General features: G+C 36.1%; 1 protein-coding gene across 1 annotated transcript in view; it reads left to right on the forward strand.

The window, feature by feature from the left end:
• The window catches only part of ZNF33B (zinc finger protein 33B), an 82700-nt gene that overhangs the window by 47324 nt on the left and 11734 nt on the right, over nt 1-23642 (forward strand). The window contains exons 3-4 of the mRNA XM_023558561.2: nt 14292-14436; nt 14747-14842. Of these exons, the coding sequence (XP_023414329.1) occupies nt 14292-14436; nt 14747-14842 (241 nt within the window). The remainder of the gene's footprint in view (nt 1-14291; nt 14437-14746; nt 14843-23642) is intronic.

Raw genomic sequence — 23642 nt, forward strand, 5'->3', positions numbered from 1 at the left:
CATATGTAGATGGATTTATGTCTGGATTCTGAATTCTGTTCCATTGGTCTGTGTATCTGTTGCTGTACCAGTACCAGGCTGTTTTGACTACTGTGGCGGTATAATAGGTTCTAAACTCAGGTAGAGTGAGGCCTCCCACTTTGTTCTTTGTTTTCAGTAATGCTTTACTTATCCAGGACTTCTTTCTCTTACATGTGAGGTTGATGATTTGTTTCTCCATCTTATTAAAAAATGTTGTTGGAATTTGAATCAGAATTGCATTGCATCTATAGATCGCTTTTGGCAGAATAGACATTTTTACAATGTTAAGTCTTCCTATCCATGAGCAAGGTATGCTTTTCTCCACTTATGTCTGTCTCTTTTGGTTTCTTGCAATAGTGTCTTGTAGTTCTCTTTGTATAGGTCTTTTACGTCTCTGGTAAGATATATTCCTAAGTATCTTATCTTCTTGGGGCTACTGTAAATGGTATTGATCTGGTGATTTCCTGCTTGATGTTCTTTTTGTTGGTGTAAAGGAATCCAAGTGATTTTTGTGTATTTATCTTGTATCCTTATAATCTGCTGAACTCTTCTATTAGTTTCAGTAGTTTTCTTGAGGATTCTTAGGGTTTTCTGTGTACAAGACCATGTCGTCTACAAATAGAGATACTTTTACCTCTTCCGTACCAATCTGGTTGCTCTTTATTTCTTTATCTAGTCTAATTGCTCTGGCTAGGACCTCCAGCACAATGTTGGATAAGACTGTTGATAAAGGGTATCCTTGTCTGGATCCCGGTCTCAAGGGGAATGCTTTCAGACTCCATTTAGGATGATGATAGCTATTGGATTTGTATAAATGCCTTTTATTATGTTGTGGAATTTTCTTTCTATTCCCGATTTTGCTGAGAGTTTTTTTCATGAATGGATGTTGAACTTTGTCAAACGCCTTTTCTGCATCAATTAATAAAATCATGTATTTCTTGTCTTTTGTTTTTTTTATATGATGGATTACATTAATTGTTTTTCTAATGTTGTACCATCCCTGCATGCATGGTATAAATCCCACTTGGTTATGGTGAATTATTTTTTTGATACGTTGTTGAATTCTCTTGGCTAGATTTTTATTGAGGATTTTTACATCTATGTTAATGAGGGATGTAGGTCTGTAATTTTCTTTTTTGGTGGTGTCTACTTGGTTTTGGTATCGGGGATATGCTGGATTCATAGAATGAGTTTGGGAGTATTCCTCCTTTTCTATGCTCTGAAATACCTTTTGTAGTAGTGGTGTTAACTGCTTTCTGAAAGTTTGGTAGAACTCTGCAGTGAAGCAGTCCAGGCCAGAGGTTTTTATTGTTAGGAGTTTTTTGGTTACCTTTTCAATCTCTTCTTTTGTTATGGGTCTGTTTAGTTGTTCTACCTCTGTTTGTGTTACTTCAGGTAAGTGTGTTTCTAGAAATACATTTATTTCTTGTAGGTTTTGAAATTTGTTAGAGTACAGTTTTCTATAGTGATCTGATGTGATTCTATTAGTTTTGGTTGGGTGTGTTGTAATATCGCCCATCTCATTTCTTATTTGGGTTATTTGCTTCCTCACCTGTTTTTCTTTTGTCAGTTTATCCAATAGTTTATCGATTTTGTTAGTTTTTTTTTTTTAAAGAACCAGCTTTTGGCCTTATTAATTCTTTCAGTTGTTTTTCTGTGTTCCATTTCATTTAATTCTGCTCTAATTTTTATTATTTGCTTTCTTCTGGAGCCTGAGAGTTTCTTTTATTGCTGTCTTTCTGTTTGTTTGCGTCGTAGAGATCATTCTTTGATTTTGGTCTTTCATCTTGTATGTGTGCTTTTATTTCTATAAATTGACCTCCGAGCACTGCTTTCAGCATGTCCTTAAGGTTCTTATAGGGTCGCTATGAGTCGCAATCGACTCGACGGCACTGGGTTTAAAGGTTCTTATAGGAAGTGTTTTCATTCTTATTGGATTCTATGAATTTCTTCATTCCATCCTTAATGTATTCTATCACCCAGTCATTTTTGAGCACGGTATTGTTCGGTTTCCAAGTGTTTGATTTCTTTGCCCTGTTCCTGATGTCTTTAAGAGTTCTGAATATTAAGCTTTTGGATTCTGCAACCAGTAATTCTAGGAGGGCACCTTCACGCAGAAGATCTATTGATTTTTTTTTGAGAGCTTTTTGAGGTGATCATCGTGTGTTTCTTTATGTGACTTGACATCGACTGTTGTCTCCAAGCCGTCTATAAGTTATTGTATTAGTTTTTTTTATGTTTGCTTACGGTATCGTAGCTTCTTGCGTTGTTTTGATATTCTCAATGGGTTGCTTGAGTGAGCTAGCTTGATTATTTTTGCCTTTGGAGCTCTGACGTCCCGTCCCCAGATGGCTAGAGCTGTTATCAGGTATATCAGTCTAGGAGTCCATTCACTTTTCTGGTATGATTTCAGTTTAGGTGTCTAGGTAGCTGATCATCAGTTGTGTGGTACAGGTTTTGTCCGACAGTCTTTGAGGGGTCATGGTGATTGGTATAGGTACGGGTATCTGATTGCAGCAAGGGGTTATACCTGGACAGGAGCTGCTTCTGTCCTGAGCTTCCCTGGTTAGTGGAGCTGGCAAATTATCTCTTCCCCGAACTGTGAATTTATTCCTACTCCAAGGCCAGGAGAATGGCTCTGGGCACTCAATACGGCCTATCTCTGGCCCAGGGAAATCAACAGCCACCGAAGCCAGCTTGGGGGGTGGGGACGCAGTAAAATATACGCAAGTACTTAGGTTTTGCCGAGAGCTCCTTACTTCTCTGGTTCCGGAGGTGTTAGTAGGCTATGTGGCTGTCTGCTTCTTCCTGAGGAAACTGTGGCTGAATACTCCCACCAGCCCACTGCAGCCCCTCTTGGGAATAGTGCCTGAGAGATCCCAGCGATTCAGGTCCGGTGACTTGTCTCCACTTCTTAACCATCTCTCCCTCCCCGTGTCGCTTAGTCTGTTTTCTAACTTTGTGTTTCATGTTCAGGGCTCCTAGCTTGTTATAAATATAATTGTTCTACATGTTTTTTTTTTGTTTCTTTGTTGTAAGGGGTATCGCAGGTAGCATCTGGCTGTTCCGCCTTCTTGGCCCCACCTTACTGCTGATCTTTTAAAATGTTCTTATTAACCATAAGTGCAACTCCATTCTTCTTCAGTTTGTCAGTTCCAGCATAGTAGGTCATGTGATTGTTGGATTCCAAATGACCAATAGCAGTCCGTTTCAGCTCACTAATACCTAGGATATCAGTCTTCCAAGCATTTCATTTCAGATTTGACCACTTCCAGTTTTCCTTGATTCATTCTTCAGGTATTCCATGGGTGTTCGCAGTTGTTACTTCTCATACTGAGTGTTGCCATATCAGCAGGTGAAGGCTTCACCCCAGCCATTTCATTAAGATTGACTCTAATTTGAGGAGACAGCTCTTCTGCAGTCATATTTTGAGTACCTTCCAGCCTGAGGGGCTCATCTTCCAGCAGTCTATTGGACAATATTTTGTTGTTATCCATAATTTTTGTTTTATTGTGCTTTAGATGATATTTTACAGAGAATATCAGTTTGACATTAAACGATACACGTACTGTTTTGTGACACTAGCTGCCAACCCCATGACATGTCAACACTCTCCACGTCTCGACCTTGGGTTCCCCATTATCAGTTTTCCTGTCCCCTCCTGCCTTCTTGTCCTTGCCCCTTGGCTCCTGTGCCCATTTAGTCTCATTTTGTTTTATGGGCCTGTCTGATCTTTGACTGAAGGGTGAAGCTCAGGAGTGAATTCAGTACTGAGTTAAAAGGGTATCTGGTGGCCATACTCTTGGGGGTTTCTCCAGTCTCTGTCAGACCACTAAATCTGGTCTTCTTTTTTTTTTTTTTTTGCGAGTTAGAATTTTGTTCTATGTTTATCTCCAGCTGCATTGGGGACCCTCTATTGTGATCCCTGTCAGAGCAGTCAGTGGTGGTAGCCAGACACCATCTAGTTGTGCTGGACTCAGTCTGGTAGAGGCTATGGAAGTTGTGGTCCATTAGTCCTTTGGACTAGTCTTTCCCTTCTGTTTTTGATTTTCTTCATTCTCCCTTGCTCCAGACTTGGTCGAATCAGTGGAGTATCTTTGATGGCCAGTTACAAGCTTTTAAGACCCCAGATGCTATTAACCAAAGTAGGATGTAGAACATTTTCTTTATAAACTGTTCCGCCAGTTGAGCTAGATGTTCCCCGAGACCATGCTCCCCACAGCCCGAAGCCCAGCAGTTCAGCCCCTCAGGGAGTTTGGATGTATCTATAAAGCTTCCATGACCTTGCCTTGGTCAAGTTGTACTGGCTTTCCCAGTAATGTGTACTGTCTTACCCTTTACCAAAGTTTAGTGTCTGTATAGTTTTATTCCATCGTTATCCCTCCCCTCCCTCATAACCATCAAAGATTGTTTCTTTCTGTGTGTAAACCTTTTTATGAGGTTTTATAATAGTGATCTCAAACAGTATTTGTCCTATGATTGAGTTTTTCAACTCAGCATAATGTCCTCCAGATTCATTCATGTTGTGAGATGTTTTGCAGATGCACCGTTGTTCTTTACTGTTGCATAGTATTCCATTGTGTGTATGTACTATAGTTTATCCATTCATCTGTTGATGGGAACTTAGGTTGTTTCCATGTTTTTGCTATTGTGAATTATGTTGCAGTGAGCATGGGTGTGCATATATCTATTCATGTGATGGCTCTTATTTCTCTAGAATATATTCCTAGGAGTAGGATTGCTGAATCATATGGTGTTTCTATTTCTAGCTTTTTAAGGAAGCATCATACCATTTTCCAAAATGGTTTTACTATTTTGCGTTCCCACCTGCAGTGCTTGAGAGTTCCAGTCTCCCTGCAGCCTCTCCAACCTTTGTTATTTTCTGTTTTTGATTCGTGCCAGTAATGTCAGAGTGAGATCGTATCGCATTGTAGTTTTGATTTGCAGTTTTCTAATGGCTAGTGATTGCGAACATTTCCTCATGTGTCTGTTGTTGTTGTTGTTAGGTGCCAACGAGTCATTTCCAACTCATAAAGACCCTGTGTACAACAGAACAAAACACTGCCTGGTCCTGCGCTATCCTCACAATTCTCGTTATGCTTGAGCCCATTGTTATACCCACTGTGTATCTCTTTGAGGGCCTTCCTCTTTTTCGTGGACCCTCTGCTTTACCAAGCATGGTGTCCTTCTCTAGGGACTGATTCCTCTTGATAACACATCCAGAGTATGTGAGACGTAGTCTTGCCATCCGTGCTTCTAAGGAGCATTCTGGTTGTACTTCTTCCAAGACAGATTTGTTTGTTCTTTTGGCAGTCCACGGTGTATTCTGTATTCTTTGCCAACACCGTGTGTCTGTTAGCAGTCTGAATGTCTTCTTTGGTGAATTGTCTGTTCATATCCTTTGCCTGTTTTTTAATTGGATTATTTGTCTTTTTGCTGTAGAGGTGTTGGAGATTTTAGAGATAAGACTTTTGTCAGATTTGTCATAGCCAATTTTTTTTTTCCCAGTCTGTGGGTTTCTTTTTACTCTTTTGGTGAAGTCTTTTGATGAGCATAAGTGTTTTATTTTTAGACGATCCCAGTTATCTAGCTTATCTTCTGGTATTTGTGTATTGTTAGTTATGGTTCCTATCCTGTTTATGGCATGTATTAGGGCCTCTGGAGTTGATCCTGGTTGATCCCAGAAACCCTGGTGGCGTAGTGGTTAAGTGCTACAGCTGCTAACCAAAGGGCCGGCAGTTCATTTTCTGCCAAGTGCTCCTTGGAAACTCTATGGGGTAGTTCTACTCTGTCCTATAGGGTTGCTATGAGTCGGAATTGACTTGACGGCACTGGGTTTGGGTTTTTTGGTTTTTAGAGTTGGTCCTATTTTTTTCTATGCTTTTTATAGTTTTGGGTTTTATATTTAGGTCTTTGATCCATTTTGAATTAGTTTTTGTGTATGGTGTGAGGTATGGGTCCTGTTTCATTTTTTTTGGAGATGGGCAGCCAGTTTGACCAGCACCATTTGTTAAAAAGACTGTCTTTTCCCTCATTTAATGGACTTTAGGCCTTTGTCAAAGATCAAGTGACCGTAGATGGATGGATTTACATCTGGGTTCTCAATTCTGTGCCATTGATCAGTATGTCTGCCATTGCACCAGTACAAGGTTGTTCTGACTATGGTTGCTGTATAGTAGGTTTTGAGGTCAGGTAGTACAAATCCTCCTTTCTTCTTCTTCAGTAGTGCTTTATTGATCTAGGGCCTCTTCCCTTTCCATATAAAGGTAATGATTAGTTTTTCCATCTTGTCAAAGAATGCTGTTGGTGTTTGGATCATGATTGCATTGTATTTGTAGATTGGTTTGGGGAGAATTGACATCTTCACAATATTGAGTCTAGCTCTCTGTGATCATGGTATGTTTTTCCATTTATGTGGTTCTGTTTTATCCATAATATTTTTATTGCCTAATTTTCAGATGTACAAGTAGTTCCCAAAGTATGATGTATTCAAATTACAACGAACTGCTCTTAAGACCATCCTTTTTTTTTATTTTTTGTTACATCTTATTATTAGTGATAGGTCTATGTACAATTTTGTAGTGCATAATTTGCTGATGTTATTTTCAGATGTTCACTTGCAGATGTTCGTTTTTGTGATTTACTGTTCAAAACACTGCCATATAAACTTAGTTTTCTAAACTAAATCAGGGGCTACAGTTGCTTGAAAACATGGACCCAAATGCTGATCACTTTGCTAAAGTTTATAGGCAGATTCAGGAAGCAGTGAGATGTTACCATGAAATATATGAAGAAAAAAAGAAAAGGACCATATAGATAAGTCTCACTAATTTTCTGACTAGAAATGCAGTCTCCATTCCAGGGATAATCCAGATGATCCAGAACCTTCCACAAGTGGAGTTATTACCACAGCTGATAAAATGCCATCATCCTCCGACTCTTCGTCGTTGGAGTAAATTTTTATGAGTTGTGTGATTTCTTATGTATGTGTGTATTAAAATATAACTAAGTTTATATGTATTGTTTCCAACCCCCAAAGACAAAGATTGGATTTATAAAGATACTATTAATAAAAGGCAGTAATAATGAAAACAAAACAAAAAAGAGAGGCATTTGACTTACATCAGGACCAACTTAAGATAGAGTTGACTGATGGAGCCCCATGGTAAGCTGGGGACAACCTGTAGATTTCCAGGCCTTCCCTCCTAGTCTGTCTTGGTCTGGAAACTCTGCTGAAACTTGTCCACCATGGTTGACCAGGTTGGTTTTTGAAATACTGGTGGCATAGCTTCCAGCATCCTAATAATTGGAAACCACCACAGTATAACAAATTGCTATAAATATTCTTGCACCTGTCTTTTGGGGGACATGTGAATGAATGTATTTCTTTTGAGTTTATACGTAGGAGTAAAAGTGCTGTGTAATATGTTGTGCATACAATTATCTCTAGTACGTAATGTCAGCTTTCCAAAATGTTTTTATCAGTTAACACTCTTCAGCATTATATGAGGATAGTCATGCTGGGCAATATTTGGCCTTGTCAGTCTTACATATTTTAGCCTTTTTTGTGGTAATCTAGTGGTTTTAATTTGCATTTCTCCAATGACTAATGATGTTGATCATCTTTTCATATGTCTTTTGATAATAATGATCTCTTTTGTGATATACTTGTTAAAGTCTCTTGGTGATTTTTTTCTATTGAATTTTCTGTCTTTCATACTTGTACTCTACGTGGGGCTGTTTTTGTTTGCTTTGGATATAAAGTCTTTTGTTGGTTAAATGAATTAAAAATATATCCTTCCACTTTCTGGCTTGCCTTTTTACTTTGTAAATCATGTCTTTATTAGACATTCTTAGTATTAACAGTCTGAATCCGGGGTGGCAAACTATGGCCTGCAGACCACATCTGACCTCCTGTCTGCTTGGATAAATAAAGTTTTATTGAAATCTCATTCACATTCATTCATTTACAAAAAGACTGCTCTGTAATTCAGTGTTAGAGTTGAATAATCGTGACAGCAGGTGTCTGGCCCACAAAGCCTAAAATGTTTTTTTAGTATTCTTTGTGTCCTGTTGAGCATTAATTTTCCTTTCCCAAATTCATGAAAGGTAGTCTCCTTTGTTATTTTTAAGAGTATTTATTGTTTTGACTTTCACTTTTATGCCTTCTTCTTTGGAATTAATAATTTATTTTATTCTGAGGTGGTAATCAGGTTACTTTTTTTTTCCATACAGTTTATCTGAAATCATTTTTGAAAAGATTGTCCCTTCCCCACTGTTTTACAGTATGATATTTGTAATAAATCACATATACCTGTGGGTCTGTTTTTTGCACTATCTTCTATTTCGTTGACTCTCTCTTCTTGTGCCAGTACCATACCTAAAGTCTTGATATCTCATATTATAATAAGTCTTACCACATTTTTCTTCTACCACAGTGTTCTGGTTCTTCTTTTGCATTTCCTTATAAATACTGTCAACATTCAACGAATAACCTGCTGGTACTTTTTTTTGGCTCTGAATTGAATATGTAAATAAATTTGAGACAAATGATTATGATACTGAGTCTTCTAATCCATAAACATGGTGTATTTTCTACAGTTATGTAAGTCTCACAATTTAGTACTTTTTAAAGTTTTTTGTTTAAAGTTCTTGCATACAAATTATTAGAGTCATTTATGTTTTTGGTATTTTTGTTAATTGCACTGTCTATTGCATGCTGCTCAAATGTAGAAATAGAATTGATTTTTATATATTGACTTAACATCCAGCAACTTTTCTACGTAGATTTATTAAATTGAATAATTTATCTGTACATTAGTTTGGATTTTTTATATATAGAAATAATAAAATCTGTCAATAATAGCTACTCTTATTGTTTCCAGTTCTTGTACGTTTAAAAAATTTTTTATTAACACTACTAGGTCCTCTAATATGTAATATTAAAAGTAGTAAGTGTCTTGATTCTGTTCTCAAAGGGAAACCTTTCATTTCAATGTGATCTTGGCTGTATGTTTTTTGTATTTCTTTCTACATCAAGGATGATATTCTATTCCTAGTTATTTAACATTTTTGTCATGAATGCCTGTTAAATTTTATAAAATGATTTTTCTGCATCTCTTGAGATTATCATAAGATTTTTGCCTTTTATTTTCTTACTTGGCAAGTAACACTGATTGTTTCCTCAAATGTAAAACTAACTTGGTATTCCTGAAATAAACTCAACTTGGTCATCATATGTTATCCTTTTTATATATTGCCAGATTTAGTTTGTTAATATGTTGTTTAGGATTTTTGCATCTATATCCACGAGAGAGGCTGACCTGTAATTTCTCTTTTGGTATGTTTCTGTCAAGTTTCATTATTAAGGTTATGCTGAATTTATAACGTGTATTCATATTTTCTTTTGCCTTTCTCTGCAAAATTTTGTTTTATTTTTGGTGCTATTCCTTTCTTCCTGTGATGCTATCTGTGCCAGGAGATTTCTTCCTGGGAAAGTTTTAAAGTGTAGTTTCAGTTTCCTTCATGGACATGGGACATCAGGTTTTTTATTTCTTGTTTGTATTTTATAAGTTTTGGCAAGTTGTGTTTTTCATGAATTTGTTCTTATTGTCTTAAAATTTCAGATTTGTGGGCGTAGTTAGTATCATCTTCATTATATTCTCATTGACTATGAGATCTGTGCCAGATAACAGTGAATGGGTCTTCTTCCTCTATATATCTTAATCAATCAGTCTTGCAGGGCACTGTCAATTCTTTTCAACTTTTTGAAGAAATGTGCTTGACTTTGTATTTTCTGTTTTGTGAATACATATTTTTATTTGTTAATACCTGTAATATGTCCTTCCATCTTATTACTTTGGGTATAATTTGTTCTTTTTCTGAAAAAGAACTTCCTGATTTTTTTTCTTAGCCTTTTCTAACATATTCACTTAAGGCTACATTTCACTGTAAGCGTGGCTTTAGTTGTATCTCAAAAATTGAAATGTGTTGTATTTTTCTGATTTTCGTTTAGAAATGTATCTGTTAATTTCTGAACATTGGAGAATTTTCTCATTAGTCTTTTTGGTTACTGATTGCTGTCTTATTCCCTTCATCTGGTACTTCTCTGGTAGGTTTAATTGTCTGATCAAATTCCAGAGTTCCCGGAAAAAAAAACGGTTGCGATCAAGTCGATTCCAACTCACAGTGATCGTATAGGGCAGAGTAGAACTGCCCCATAGGGTTTCAGTGGAGCAGCTGGTGGATTCAAACTGCCAATCTTTTGGTTAATAATCGAACACTTAACCACTTCACTACCAGGCCCAATGGTTCTACTTGCTCTTTCCAGTTTAGTTGTTTGGTGGAAAGACTGACCTCTAGAGCTTTCTACTCTGCCATTTTGTGTAAGTTGTACAGTTTTGCACTTAACATTTAGATATGTGATCTGTTTTGAGTTAGTTTTTGTGAAAGGTGTAATATCTGTGTCTAGCTTCATTTGTTTTTGCATGTGGCTGTCAGGTTCTTCCAGCACCATTTGTTGAAGAGGCTGTCCTTTCTCCATTGAATTGCATTTGCTCCTTTGTCAAAGATCATTTGACTATTTTGATGTGGCTCTGTTTATTGGTTCCACTGATCCATTTGTATGTTCTATCATCAATACACACTGCCTTGATCACTTCATAGTAAGTCTTGAAGTCAGGGAGTGTCTGTCCTCTGTCTTTGTTTTTCTCTAATAACTTTTTAATTATACCATTTTGTCTTTTTAGTGTTTAAATATTACAGTATGCACTCTTAATTTACTTTTGTCTAACCTAAGTTAGTACTTTGCCACTTCACAGACAGTGCAGTAACTTTAAAGGAATTAACTTCATGTACCCCTCTCTTCTGCTTTTGTGTATTGTTGGGATGTACTTTATGTGTGCCATAAATTCCCAAAGATACTACTGTTGTTGCTTTAAATTCTTTTTTCTTTCTCACTGTTTCCCCCAATTTTATACATCTTATCAATCTCTTTCAGGCTGAAAAACTATAATATTTCTTGTTGTCCAAGAGTGCTGTTGACAGGCTTTTGGAACTTTTATTGTTTGGAAAATATACTCATTTTAGAAGAATATTTTTTCTAGAGATGGAACTCTCTGGTGGTATTTTTATTTAGCTCTTTAGAAATGTTATTCCATTTGGATTTTCTGATTTGCAAATTGCCTATTCAAATTTTTGCCGAGTGTCTTCTGACATGTTGAAAGGTTCAGTGTGCTACCAGTTTTGCTATTGAGATTGCCTTTCTTTTTTCTCGTTAGTTTTTAGAATTTCTTTATATAGTAGGGGTAGACGTTCTTTGATATGTATTCTGAATATCTTCTCTGTGTGGGTTGTGTTTTTTTTTTTTGTCTTTTGGTAAAGATGTGTTTTTAATTTAGCATGAATATTTTGTGTTAATATAGTGTGAATAATATAGTTTATGTTCTCTTTAAGAAATGTTTGCATATACCAAGTTCATGAACTCTTTCCTACAAATTATTTTACCTTTCAAATTTAGATCTAGGAACTGAGATTAATTTCAGTATACATTAAAGGTAGCAATGTGTAGTCATTACAATTAAAAAAAAAAAAACCCACTGCCGTCGAGTCGATTCCGACTCATAGTGACCCTATAGGACAGAGTAATAGTGCCCGATAGAGTTTCCAAGGAGCGCCTGGCAGATTCAAACTGCCGACCTTTCGGTTAGCAGCTGTAGCACTTAACCACACTACGCCACCAAGGTTTCCCATTATAATTAAATTAAGCAAGCATTATTTGAAATGATTGTCCTTTTGTCACCCTTGTCATAGATTAAGCGACCATATAGGCGTTGGTCTCTTTTTGGACTCTGTTCCATTCATGAATTTGAAATTCTTATGCCTGTATGATTGTACATTTATAGTAATTCTCGATACATGATAATATGGCTCTTGGCTTTATTTCTTCAAGACTATGTTGTCTGTTGTTAACGCTTTGCATTTTCACATATTTTATGATTAGGTTGTCTAATATCCGACAGTATCTGCTGGGATTTTGGTTGAGATTGCTGTGAATCAATAAATGAGTGTGAGAGAATTGATGTATTTATAATATTGAGCTTTCCCATACTGGAATCTGTTACATCTCTCTATTTATTTGGGTCTTCTTTCATTTCCTTAGATAGTACTTTGTACCATATTTTTATGCAAATAATGCCTGTGTTCTACGTTTTTTGCCAACCATTCCATGGCACGCTTATGAAAATACCTTGCAGGGGGAGGGCGTGTTTGGCAAAAAAAAACATAGAACGCACGTGTTACCTGTGTGAAAACATGGTAATTCTCTTTGTAAAGAGATTTTCATATTTTTTAACATTAATTTCACTTTTAAAAATTAAAAATTTTTGATTTTGCTAAAATGAAATATATAAAATTTGTTATATTGAACTTGTATCCAGTTCCTAAAATGTACTTGATTTTGACTTTATGTGTACATGATTTTTTTTTTGCCTTATTGCACTAAAAACCTTGGAAAAACGTTAAATAAAATTATAGATGACAGACTTCTTATCTTTGTCCTACTTTTAAAGTGAACACTTTCTACTTCCACTATTAAGTGTGATGTTTGCTTTAGGTGTTTGTAAGAACCTTTTATCATAATTAAGGAATTCCTTTTCATTTCTAATTTGCCTAGAATTTTTGTCATGCTTTTCTGCATCTGCTGATGTGCTCATGGGGTCACTTGTTAGTTTTTAAAACTATTCATTCTTTGTTTTGCCTTTCAGAAAATTCTTTCATGGTCTTCATGACCTTTTCTTTCTCTGCAAGCTGGTTTAGAAAGTATTTTTCTCTCAGATTCCTTTCTTGATAATTTTATCTCTTTTGTCTCTCAGTTCTCAGAGATCCTTCTCATTCATTCTTGATGACTTAAACTGCCACCAAATTAATATTTTTTAAATCTTTATTTTCATCGCATACCTACAGTGTTATGTTTCACATTCAGAATATTTAAGTCCTAGCTTGCTAAAACATTGTGCCCCAGTCTATTTTTACCTTAATTTCTCAGTCTCACTTTGTGAGTCCATTACCCGTTCATGCAGATAGCCTGAGGAAATACTTTCTTATGCTCAATGAATTGATGAGTTTGTTCTGTTGCTGCATATCTCATAGTATCATCAGTGCCCTGTTTTTATCTCAGTTTCAACTATAGTGGTTTATGTAAGTGGCTTTGCATTGCCCTAAAAGGCCTTTCCCTCACTTTTTCAAGAGAATTTTTTCTGCATCTGGTGACATAATTCCAGTATATATTCATATTTGTTCTTTGGCTCTCCTTTTTTCCATAACAGTGATCCCTAAAATAGGGGCATGCATCCTAGAGTATGTCCAAAACCATCCATTTGGACATCTTCCTCTATATGTTTAACAGATACTTGAAGTGTAGTATTTTCAAAAACTTTCCCTTAATCACTCTGTACACATCCTACTTATTGTCTCTGAATTGAGGGGTTAGAACCTAGAATGATTATTACAGTCTAATAAAGCATTAGGCTGCCCTTCTGTATTTTAAAATTTAAATAAGAGTAAAGTTAAAATTCATAATATATATATAGATAGTGTATTTGTATAATTTGTAAATATATATCTTCTTTAGTGCTTCAGAACACTCTTGAAAATGATGAGTGATTAATACTTAGATTATTGGTCTAAAATTGCTCCATAATTCTTTCTCAGAGTACCTCCATGGCCCTTTTTTTATCACAGCTCCAGGCCATATTCTCAACTCCTCAAGTGCTATTGTCCTGAGTTCCCATGTGTGTTACAGGCCATGCCTTTGCTTATGCCGTCATCCTGTGCTCTTGAAGAGCACAGTGTTACTCTTAATCCACGGCTGTACTTCCCCAGTGAAGTCCAAAATAGAACTTATTTTGCTCCTTATTATAACTTAAGTTTATCTTGTATGTATTTTCACCTTAGCCCTTGTAACATATTGCTGTGTATGTTATGTGTTTTCTTACCAGGTTATAAACTCCTTTAATACAGGATTACTTTGTCTTAGTATTCCCAACAACTGAAATAGTTCCAGGACATGATAAAATTTTTTTTTAGCATGAATTACTGACTTAATATATTAAGAAAATATTTCTATTAATATTTTTCTTTTTTCCACAATGTACAAAGTAAAATTGGTGTTTTGTAAATTATTTTTGGTAAGCTGTGAACAGTAATCATAGGAAGAATTAGTTCCCTTTTTTTATTTTTTTTTACGTGTTATCTAATTCTGAACATTTCAGATTGAACAGAAATTCCAGGGATCAGTGTCACTTAAAGATGTGATTGTGGGCTTCACCCAAGAGGAGTGGCAGCACCTGGACCCTACTCAGAGGTCCCTTTATAGAGACGTGATGCTGGAGAACTACAGCAACCTCATCTCAGTGGGTAAGGTCTTCCTAGTGTGTAATTCCAAATAGTATTCATTTATTCTTTTAATTATTGAAACACACGGACACTTTGTAGACGGTAATGATATTTTAAGATCATAAAGATATTAGAGATAATGGTAAAATTGGGATTCGGGAGTCAGTGTCAATTGATCACTTTTTGGCACCAGGGAAATATTTGTGTTTACCTTTCCACTGGGATGTTTCAATAGCACCTTCATTGTACAGCTCCAGAAACTTCCTCCTTCTTCAGAGGCCCTGAAGTCTAGGCACCATGGTCAAAGTCCTAAACTGTTTTTCTTTAACAGGGTACTGTGTTACCAAACCAGAGGTGATCTTCAGACTGGAGCGAGGAGAGGAGCCGTGGATATTGGAGGAAGAATTCCCAAGCCAGAGCTTCCCAGGTGAGTTACTGTGTACTGCACAGATGAACATTAGGGAATGTTATTTCTCTGGTTAACTCAGGAGTTGGCAACTTTGAAACATTTTTCAAGAGTATCTCTTTAGTGGTCCTAACCTTTGGAAGTGAGTAAGAATACTGATTCCTAAATCATGCCTCCCAGACCACTCTCACGAAAACATTCTCATTAGGATTTATATTTTTAAATATTTACCTTTCTTACATCTGCCCATAATTCAGTCTTTGTCCATCTCATCTTTACTGTTTGTTTTTCTTGATTACTCTGTGTTTTTCTCTAAGCAATTGCAGTTGTCCACCTTACCCCATTTTTCTGCATTGCTGTTTTTGTCAGGGATTTATTCATATATTAAGTTTTCATTCAGAAACAGAGGAAGCAAAATAAATAAATAAATAGACTTAAGCCTAGTATATCAATTACCTTAAGTGTATGTGATCTGAATACAAAAATTAAAATACAAATTGGCAGAGTGGATTTAAAAAACAACAAACAGAATTCAACAATCCTGTTTGTGTTTTTTACAAGAAACCTGCTTCAAATACAGTACCAATCAGCCAACCAGTTGATATTGAGTTGACCCACCTTCATATAGGTAGCTGATACCTAAAAAGATCTGTTGCTGTCAAGTTGATTCCGACTCATAGCAGCAATCCTATGCGACAGAGTAGAACTACACCATAGGGTTTCCAAGGCTGTAATCTTTAAGGAAGCAGACTGTCACATCTGTCTGTTTTGGAGCGGCTGGTGGGTTCGAACCACCAACCTTTCAATTAGCAGCCAAGCACTTAACCACTATGCCACTAGGACTCCTTAGGTAAGTTGATAAAGAGTGGAAAAACGTACATGATGTAAACGTTAATAAAAACAGAGCAAGAATGGTGCTACTAGTATCAGATAAAGTAGATTCCAGAGCAAAGAAAATAGCTAGAAACAAAGAGGAACATTTATATAATGATAAAACAATCAAACAGACAAGACAGCGATCTTAAATGTGGCCACACCAAACAAAAGAACCTCAAAGTACCTGAAACAAAAACTAACAGAGCTGAAAAGAGAAATAGACAAACCCACAATTATAGTTGGGGAATTCACCTCACTGTCAGCAATTGATACAACTTCTGCACAGAAAGTCAGCACAGATATAGAAGAACCGAACAGCACTATCAACCAACGGGATCAAATTGACATTTGTAGAACACTCCTCCCACCCCTAGAGAATACACGTTCTTTTCAAATGACATGGAACATTTAGAAAGATAGACCATTTCCTGGGTCATAACTTGAACAAATTTAAAATAATTGAAATTATACAGAGTATGTTCTCCAACCATAAGGAAATCAATAACAGAAAGATAACAGGAAAACAGCCAAACACTTGGAAACTTAGTAAGACAACTCCAATAGTGCTTGAGTAAATGAAGAAGTCTCAGACTTAAGTTCATAAAAAATGTATAGAACTGAATGGGAATAATAATACACCATACATGGGAGGCAGTTAATGCTTATAGGGAAATTTATAGTACTAAATGCAAACATCAGAAAAGAGGAAAGATTTCAAATCCATTATTAACTTTCTACCTCAAGATACTAGCAGAGTGAAAAATAAACCCACAGTAAGCAGAAAGAGAATTCCAGGACACTTAATTGTGCTCATGAGGAACCTGTACATAGATCAAGAGGCAGTCATTCAAACAGAACAAGGGGATGCTGCGTGGTTTAAAAAAACAGGAAAGGTGTGCATCAGGGGTGTGTCCTTTAGCCATACTTCGTCTGTATGCTGAGCAAATAATCCAAGAACCTGGACTGTATGAAGAAGAACACAGCATCAGGATTGAAGGAAGACTTATCAACAACTTGCGATATGCAAATAACAAAACTTTCTTGCTGAAAGTGAAGAGGACTTGAAGCACTTACTGATGAAGATCAAAGACTGCAGTCTTCAGTACAGATTAGACTTCAGCATAAAACAAAAAACCTCACAATTGGACCAGTAAGCAACATCATGATGAATGGAGAAAATATATTGAAGGTGTCAAGGATTTCATTTTATTTGGATTCACAGTCAGTGCCCCTGGAAGCAGGAGTTAAGAAATCAAAGAACGTAATGCATTGAGCAAATCTGCTGCAAAAGACCTTTTTAAAGTTTTAAAAACCAAAGATGTCAATTTGAATACTAAGTTGCACCGTGGTATTTTAAGTCACTTCATATGCATGTGAAAGCTGGACAGTGAAAAAGTAAGACTGAAGAAGAATTGATGCCTTTGAATTATGGTGTTGGCAAAGAATATGGACTATACCAAGGATTGCCAGAAGAACACATAAATCTGTCTTGGAAGAAGTACAGCTGGAGTTCTCCTTAAAAGCGAAGAGGGCGAGACTTCGTCTTCACATAGTTTGAACATGTTATCAGCAGGGACCAGTTTATCATGCTTGGTAACTGGAGAGTCAGTGAAAGAGAGGAAGACCCTCAAGGAGATTGATTGACACAGTGACTGCAACAATGGGCTCAAACATAGCAACGATTGTGAGGGTGGCATGGGACAGTGTTTCATTCTGTTGTCCATAGTGTCACTATGAGTCAGAACCAACTCAAAAGCACCTAACTATAAGAAGCAGAAAGAAGAAAATAAAGGTAAAAGCGAAATTGATAAAATCAGAAATAGAAATGTAATAGAGAAAATGAAATATAAAAAGCTGGATCTTTGAAAATAATCAATAACATTGGTATACTTCTCGCAAGATTGACCAAAAATAAAGACTAGTCACCAATATCAGATCCTGCATTCTTTAAGAATAATAAGGGGATACCATCAACTTTATGCTCACAAATCTGACACTTTATAAGAAATGGACCAATTCTTCACAGATGATATAGGTAATTCAAATGGTCCTATAGACATAGAGGAAGCCCTTGTGGTGTAGTGGTTAAGAGCTATAGCTGCTAACCAAAAGATTGGCAGCTTGAATCCACTAGCCACTCCTTGGAAACCCTATGGGGCAGTTCTACTCTGTTCTATAGGGTCGCCATGAGTCGGCACTGACTCAATGCACCTAACAGCAACAACACAGAGAAATTGAATTTTAATTAAAAAGCTCCTAAAAAGGAAATCTAGCTCAGATGTCTTCACTAGAGAATCCCTACCATACATTCAAAGGATTAAAAATGATTTTACACAGTATCTTCCAGAAAATTAAATAGGAAGGAGCATCCCAGTGCATTTTTTAATGTCCCTGATACTAAATCATACAAAGATAGTACCAAAAAGAAACAAAACAACTTCCAACGAACTACAAACCTTTATCTTCCATAAATTTAGTAGGAAAAACTACTAAAGAAAATACTGGCAAATGAAAACCATTCATGTATACAAAGAATTATACATCATGTGAGACTGGTTCAGTACTTGAAAAATCAATCAGTGTAATCCACCATATCAGCAGGCTAAAAAAATTATATGTTGGTATCAGTTGGTATAGGAAAAACATTTGATAAAATCTTCCAGCCCATGCAAGATAAAAATTCTGAACTAGAAGTAGTAAATTTCCTCAACTTGATAAAAGAGCATGTATAAAAAAATCTCCAGGGAACATCATACTTAATGTTAAAAGACAATGCTTTTTGCCTAAGGTTGGTAACAAGGCAAAGATATCTGCTCTCACCACTCTTACTCAATACTGTACTGAAGTTCTAGCCAGCACAATAAGGTAAGGAAAAGAACTACACAGCATCCTAATTGGAAAGGAAGAAATAAAATCGTCCTTATTTGAAATGACATGATTGTATGTATAAAAAATTCCAAGGAATCTACAGAAGCTTCCTAGAACTAATAAGCGATTTCAGCAAGGTTTCAGTATACAAAATGAACACAGAAATATCGATCACATTTCTCTACACGAGCAATGAACATATGAAAACCAAAATTAAAAACACAGTACCACTTACAGTCATCCCATAGAAAATGAAATAATTGCGAAAGATGTATAGAACTGGTATTCTGAAATTACAGAGTGATGACAAAAGAAATTGAAGAAGACCTAAATAAAGAAAAACACATACTCTGTTTATTGATTTAAACTCAACATGGTAAAGATGTCAGTTCTCTGCAAATTGATCTATAGGTTTAATGGAATTCTGGTCACAATCCCAGCAAGGTTTTTGTAGACATAAGCCAACTTATTTTAAAATTTGTATGGGAAGGCAAAGGAAGTAGAATAGCTAAAATAATTTTGAAAAAAAAAAAAGTAAAGTGGTAGGAATCATTATAACCAGTGTTAAGGCTTACTATATAGTTGGAGTCCCTGGGTGGTACAAATGTGTAGTGTACTTGCCTGCCAACCAGAAGTCTGGAAGAAAGGCTGGCAACTACTTTAGAAAAATCAGCCACTGAAAAACCATACTTAGCAAAGTTCTACTCTGCTATACATGGGGTTGCCATGCGTTGGAGTTGACTCCAGGGCAGCTATAGCTACGGTAATCAAGACAGCATGGTATTGGTAGAGGACTAGACACACAGAATGTGAAAGAAAACCCAGACATAGATCTATGGAAATACACAAAACTGATCTTTTACTAAGATATAAAAGCAATTTAATGGAGAAAAGGTAGTCTTTTCACCAAATGCCCTTGAAGCTATTTGACATTATGTTGTCTGAAACATCCATTGTTCAATAGATAATTGAGATATGCAAACAAATAACAAAGTGTGACCCACACAAGAGAATAGCAGCAGGCAACAGTAACTCCCTTTAAGTGGGCTCAGAAGTTGGGTTTAGCAGTCTTCAAAGCAGCTATTATAAATATTTTCAAAGAACTGGAGGAAACAATTCTGAAAGAATTGAAAGACAGTATAATGAGTTGTGGTGACGCAGTGGTTAAAGCTATCGACTGCTAACTGAAAGGTCAGACAGAGGTTTGAAAACACCAGCGGCTCTGTGGGAGAAAGATGCGGCAGTCTGCTTTTGTAGAGATTTACTGCCTTGGAACCTGTGAGGTCGCTGTGGGCCAGAATTGACTTGACAGCAGTGGGTTTTCTTTTCTTTTTTTTTATGGTAACAGTGAAAACTTTAGTAAAGAAAAATTATGGGGAGGAACCAAATGAACATTCTGTAGTTGAGAAGTACAATAACCAAAATTAAAAATTCAGTTCTGGTGATCATTGGTAGATTTGAGTTGACAGGAGAAAGAATTAACAAATTAGGAGATAGATTAACATGGATTGTGTAATTTGAAGAACAGAAGGAAAAAGAATGTGAAAAAACAAAACCTCAAAGAAATGTGGGATACTGTTATGTGAATAAACATGCACATAATTGGGAGTACCAGAACAAGAGAAGAGAAACACACAGGAAAACTTCAAAAAAAAAAAAAAAAATCACTGAAAACTTTTAAACTTTGTTGAAAAACACCAGCATATCCATCCAAGATGCCCAACAAACTCTAAGGATAAATGAAAAAAGATCTACACCTAGATGCATCATAATGAAAATGTTGAAAGTTTAAGAGACAATCTTATAAGCGTCAAGAAAAAATGATTCATCATGCTTAGGAGAGCCACACTAAGATTAACACTGAGTTCGCAGTAGAAACAAGACCAGAAGACATTAGGATGCCATATTCAAAAGACTGAATGAAAACAAAAACAAAAAAAACACCAATAACCTTATACTTAGCAAAGTTATTTTTCAATAATGGTGATTAAAGATAAAAAACAGAGAAGTTATTGCTAAAAGACCTGCCTTATCAAGAGTAGTGATAACACCTAATGCTGGTATGGTTGTGGAGAAACTAGATCATATATGGTACTGATGGAAACTTTGGAAAATAGTTCCTTTTAAAGTTAAAAGTGGACTTAGGATATGACTCACCAATTGCATTCACTGGCATTTGTCCTTGACAAATGAAAATTTAAGTTCTAAAAAACAGGTACATGTTCATTGCAGCTTTATGAATAATAGCTCAATGGAAGCAGTCTCAATGTCCTTCAAATGATGAATTGCTAAACAAACTGTAGTGTGTCTATACCATGGAATGCTTCTCAGTATTACAAAAGAACAAACTGTTTATACATGTAACAACTTGGATAAATCTTAAGGTATTATAGTGAGTTGAAAAGACCAATCCAGAGAAGTTACATATTTATGTGGTCACGCTCAAATTTGGTTTGATGTTGTAGTGTTTAGAATTTAACCTTACCCAAAGAATTTGGCTTTGCCTGTAGTTTCTGAGAGATGATCTTTAAAAATACCTTGGAACTTGAGTGTCTTTGATAAGGACTCCAGACCATACCTAACTAATAGGTTATACCAGTGAGGTGATGAGGTGACTCTGTGGTGGGGGCTGGCCAGCCCAAAAGATATGCTGCGTAATAGCTCGTGATCACCTCATAGTATTTACTGACCTCAGGGGAGAAGGGCTTGAGTTTGCATTGCACGAGACACCCAGTAAAAGCTCTGAATATGGAAGTTTCATGAGCTGCCTAATTGGTGAAAGATACCCATGCATGTTAGAGGGTACTGTGTTCCTTTTTCGGACACGAAAGCCCCATGCTGGTAACCCTCCCAGACCTCACCCTGTGTGTCTGCTCATTTGTATCCTTTTTTCCTACAATTAGTTTCTATAATTGTAAGTATAGCACTTTGCATGAGTTCTGGTTGTTCCAGTGAATTATCGAACCCAAAGTAGTAAGTGGGAGCCAGCAGATCAAGGCGGGAGGGGTGACTCCTGAACTTGCATCTGGTGTTCTGAAGGAGTAGAGGGAAATTGCTGAATCTGTAGCCACCAAGTCAGAAGTTAGAGTGTTTGTGGGCTTGCAAACTTGTAGCTGGCATCTGCCTATTTGGCAGTCTGAAGGACAGTGTTCTTTTAACTTGTGAGATCCAAACTAGCTCCAGGTGGCTACAGTCAGAGAATGAAGTGCTGCATGAGCTGTTGGTCTGAAGGACACTGTCCTTTCAACTTGTGAGATCTGATCTTTTCAAAAAGAAACTCTAGAGGAAATTAAAAGTCAAGCAACAAACGGGAAGGAAATATTTGCAAAGCCTGTATCTGATAGTGTTTTTACCCAAAACATATTTTTGAAGAACTTACAAAACTAAATAAGAAAATGAACAGCCCCCTCAGAAATAGTTAATAGGCTTGAATACCCACTTTAGAAAGTATATACCAAATAAGTCACATGAAAAAATACTCAACATCATTGTCACTAGGAAAAGGAAACAAAACCACAACAAAATTTCTCTTACAATAGCTAAAATAAAAAAATGTTGACCATAACTAGTGCTGACAAGGATATGGAGGAGCTGGAACTGTCTACCCAGCTGTTGGAATGTAAGTTGCACAGCCACTTTAGAAAACAGTTTTGCAGTTTTTTAAGAAATTAACTATACACGTACCATATGACCCAGCCATGCTAACGATAAGTACGAAGGTTTGTACATGAATTTTCATAGCAGCATTATTCATAATAGCTGAAAATTGAAGACAGCTCAAATCTCTATCAACAGATGATTACACAAGCAAAAATTTGTGTATCCATTCAGTGGTCTTCTATTCACCAATAAAATGAAATGAGCTGTTGGTACATATATTAATATGGAAGAATCTCAGAATAATGACGATGAATGAAGGAGTCCAGAAAAAAGAATACACACTATCATGAATTCATTTAAAATTCTCAAAAGTGCAAGCTAATATCTATATGTATACAGCAGATTAGTGGTTGACTGAGGTTGGAGGAGGTGGGGGGCCAAAACTGTGACAGGGGAGACTGATTACAAAAGGGCACTAGGAAAACTTTGGGGGATGATGAATTTCTTACCTTGATTTTCATGGTTTTATACTTAAGTCAGAACTTACCCAATTAAACAGTTTAAACATGAAGTTTAGTGTTCGTCAGTTATACTTCATTTAAGCTGTTTTAAGATTGCTGTGAAAATTTCTAAATGTTTGCTCTCTATTTTTATTGTAGTAAATATGTAACAAAACTTTTCAGCCTTTTTCACATGAATATGATGTTTGGTCTCTATTCTATATTTACATTTAATGAATGTTTCATATTGTAATTGCTTGAAGCTTCTCTAATAGGTTTCATGATTACAGTTAGCTCTGTTCATCTAAACTGTTTTTTTTTTTTTTCTATAGCCTTAATAACTCAAAAGGGTAATGGGTCTGGATTAAATCCCTGACTCCCATTTGAATTTCTAGAAAATGTCACTGGACTGAACCTTAACTTTGTATGTTGTTGTCACATCTAATGCCAAACCTGTGTTTCTGTTTGTCATGAGTTGGTCTTTTTGCCCAAAGGACTTTTTTTTTTTCATTCTTAAGGTCTAGTAGTTTATACTAAGGTATATCTTGTAGCTGACTGTTTCAGGTCAGTTTACCCAAGTTCATTTTGATCCTTCCGGATATGTGAAATCACAGCTTTTATTTCTGGAAAGATTTCTTAGATTATAGTTTTTAATTTTAGATTAATCCCACTGTTTTGTTTTTCCTCTTCAGGAACTCTAAATTATTCACAGTGGTTTTTTTCTTCTTATTTTCATTATCCACAACTTTCTGATTGAATTTTTTAGTCTTTTTGTCATTTTGTCTGTATTCATGCCCTTTCTCAATATTGTTTATTAAAACTTCAGTGAAGTCTATTTTCTCTTTCTACTTTTTGTAATTTAATTTCTGTTTTCTAAGATCCTTTTGGCCTTTTCTATAATTTCTTTCTTGACTTTGGTCAGCCCTTTTCTATTTGCCATATACTTCATGTCCCTCCTTTTTATTTTCCCAGAAGCC

The sequence above is a fragment of the Loxodonta africana genome, chromosome 8 (assembly GCF_030014295.1).
Source record: "Loxodonta africana isolate mLoxAfr1 chromosome 8, mLoxAfr1.hap2, whole genome shotgun sequence".
NCBI lineage: Eukaryota > Metazoa > Chordata > Mammalia > Proboscidea > Elephantidae > Loxodonta > Loxodonta africana.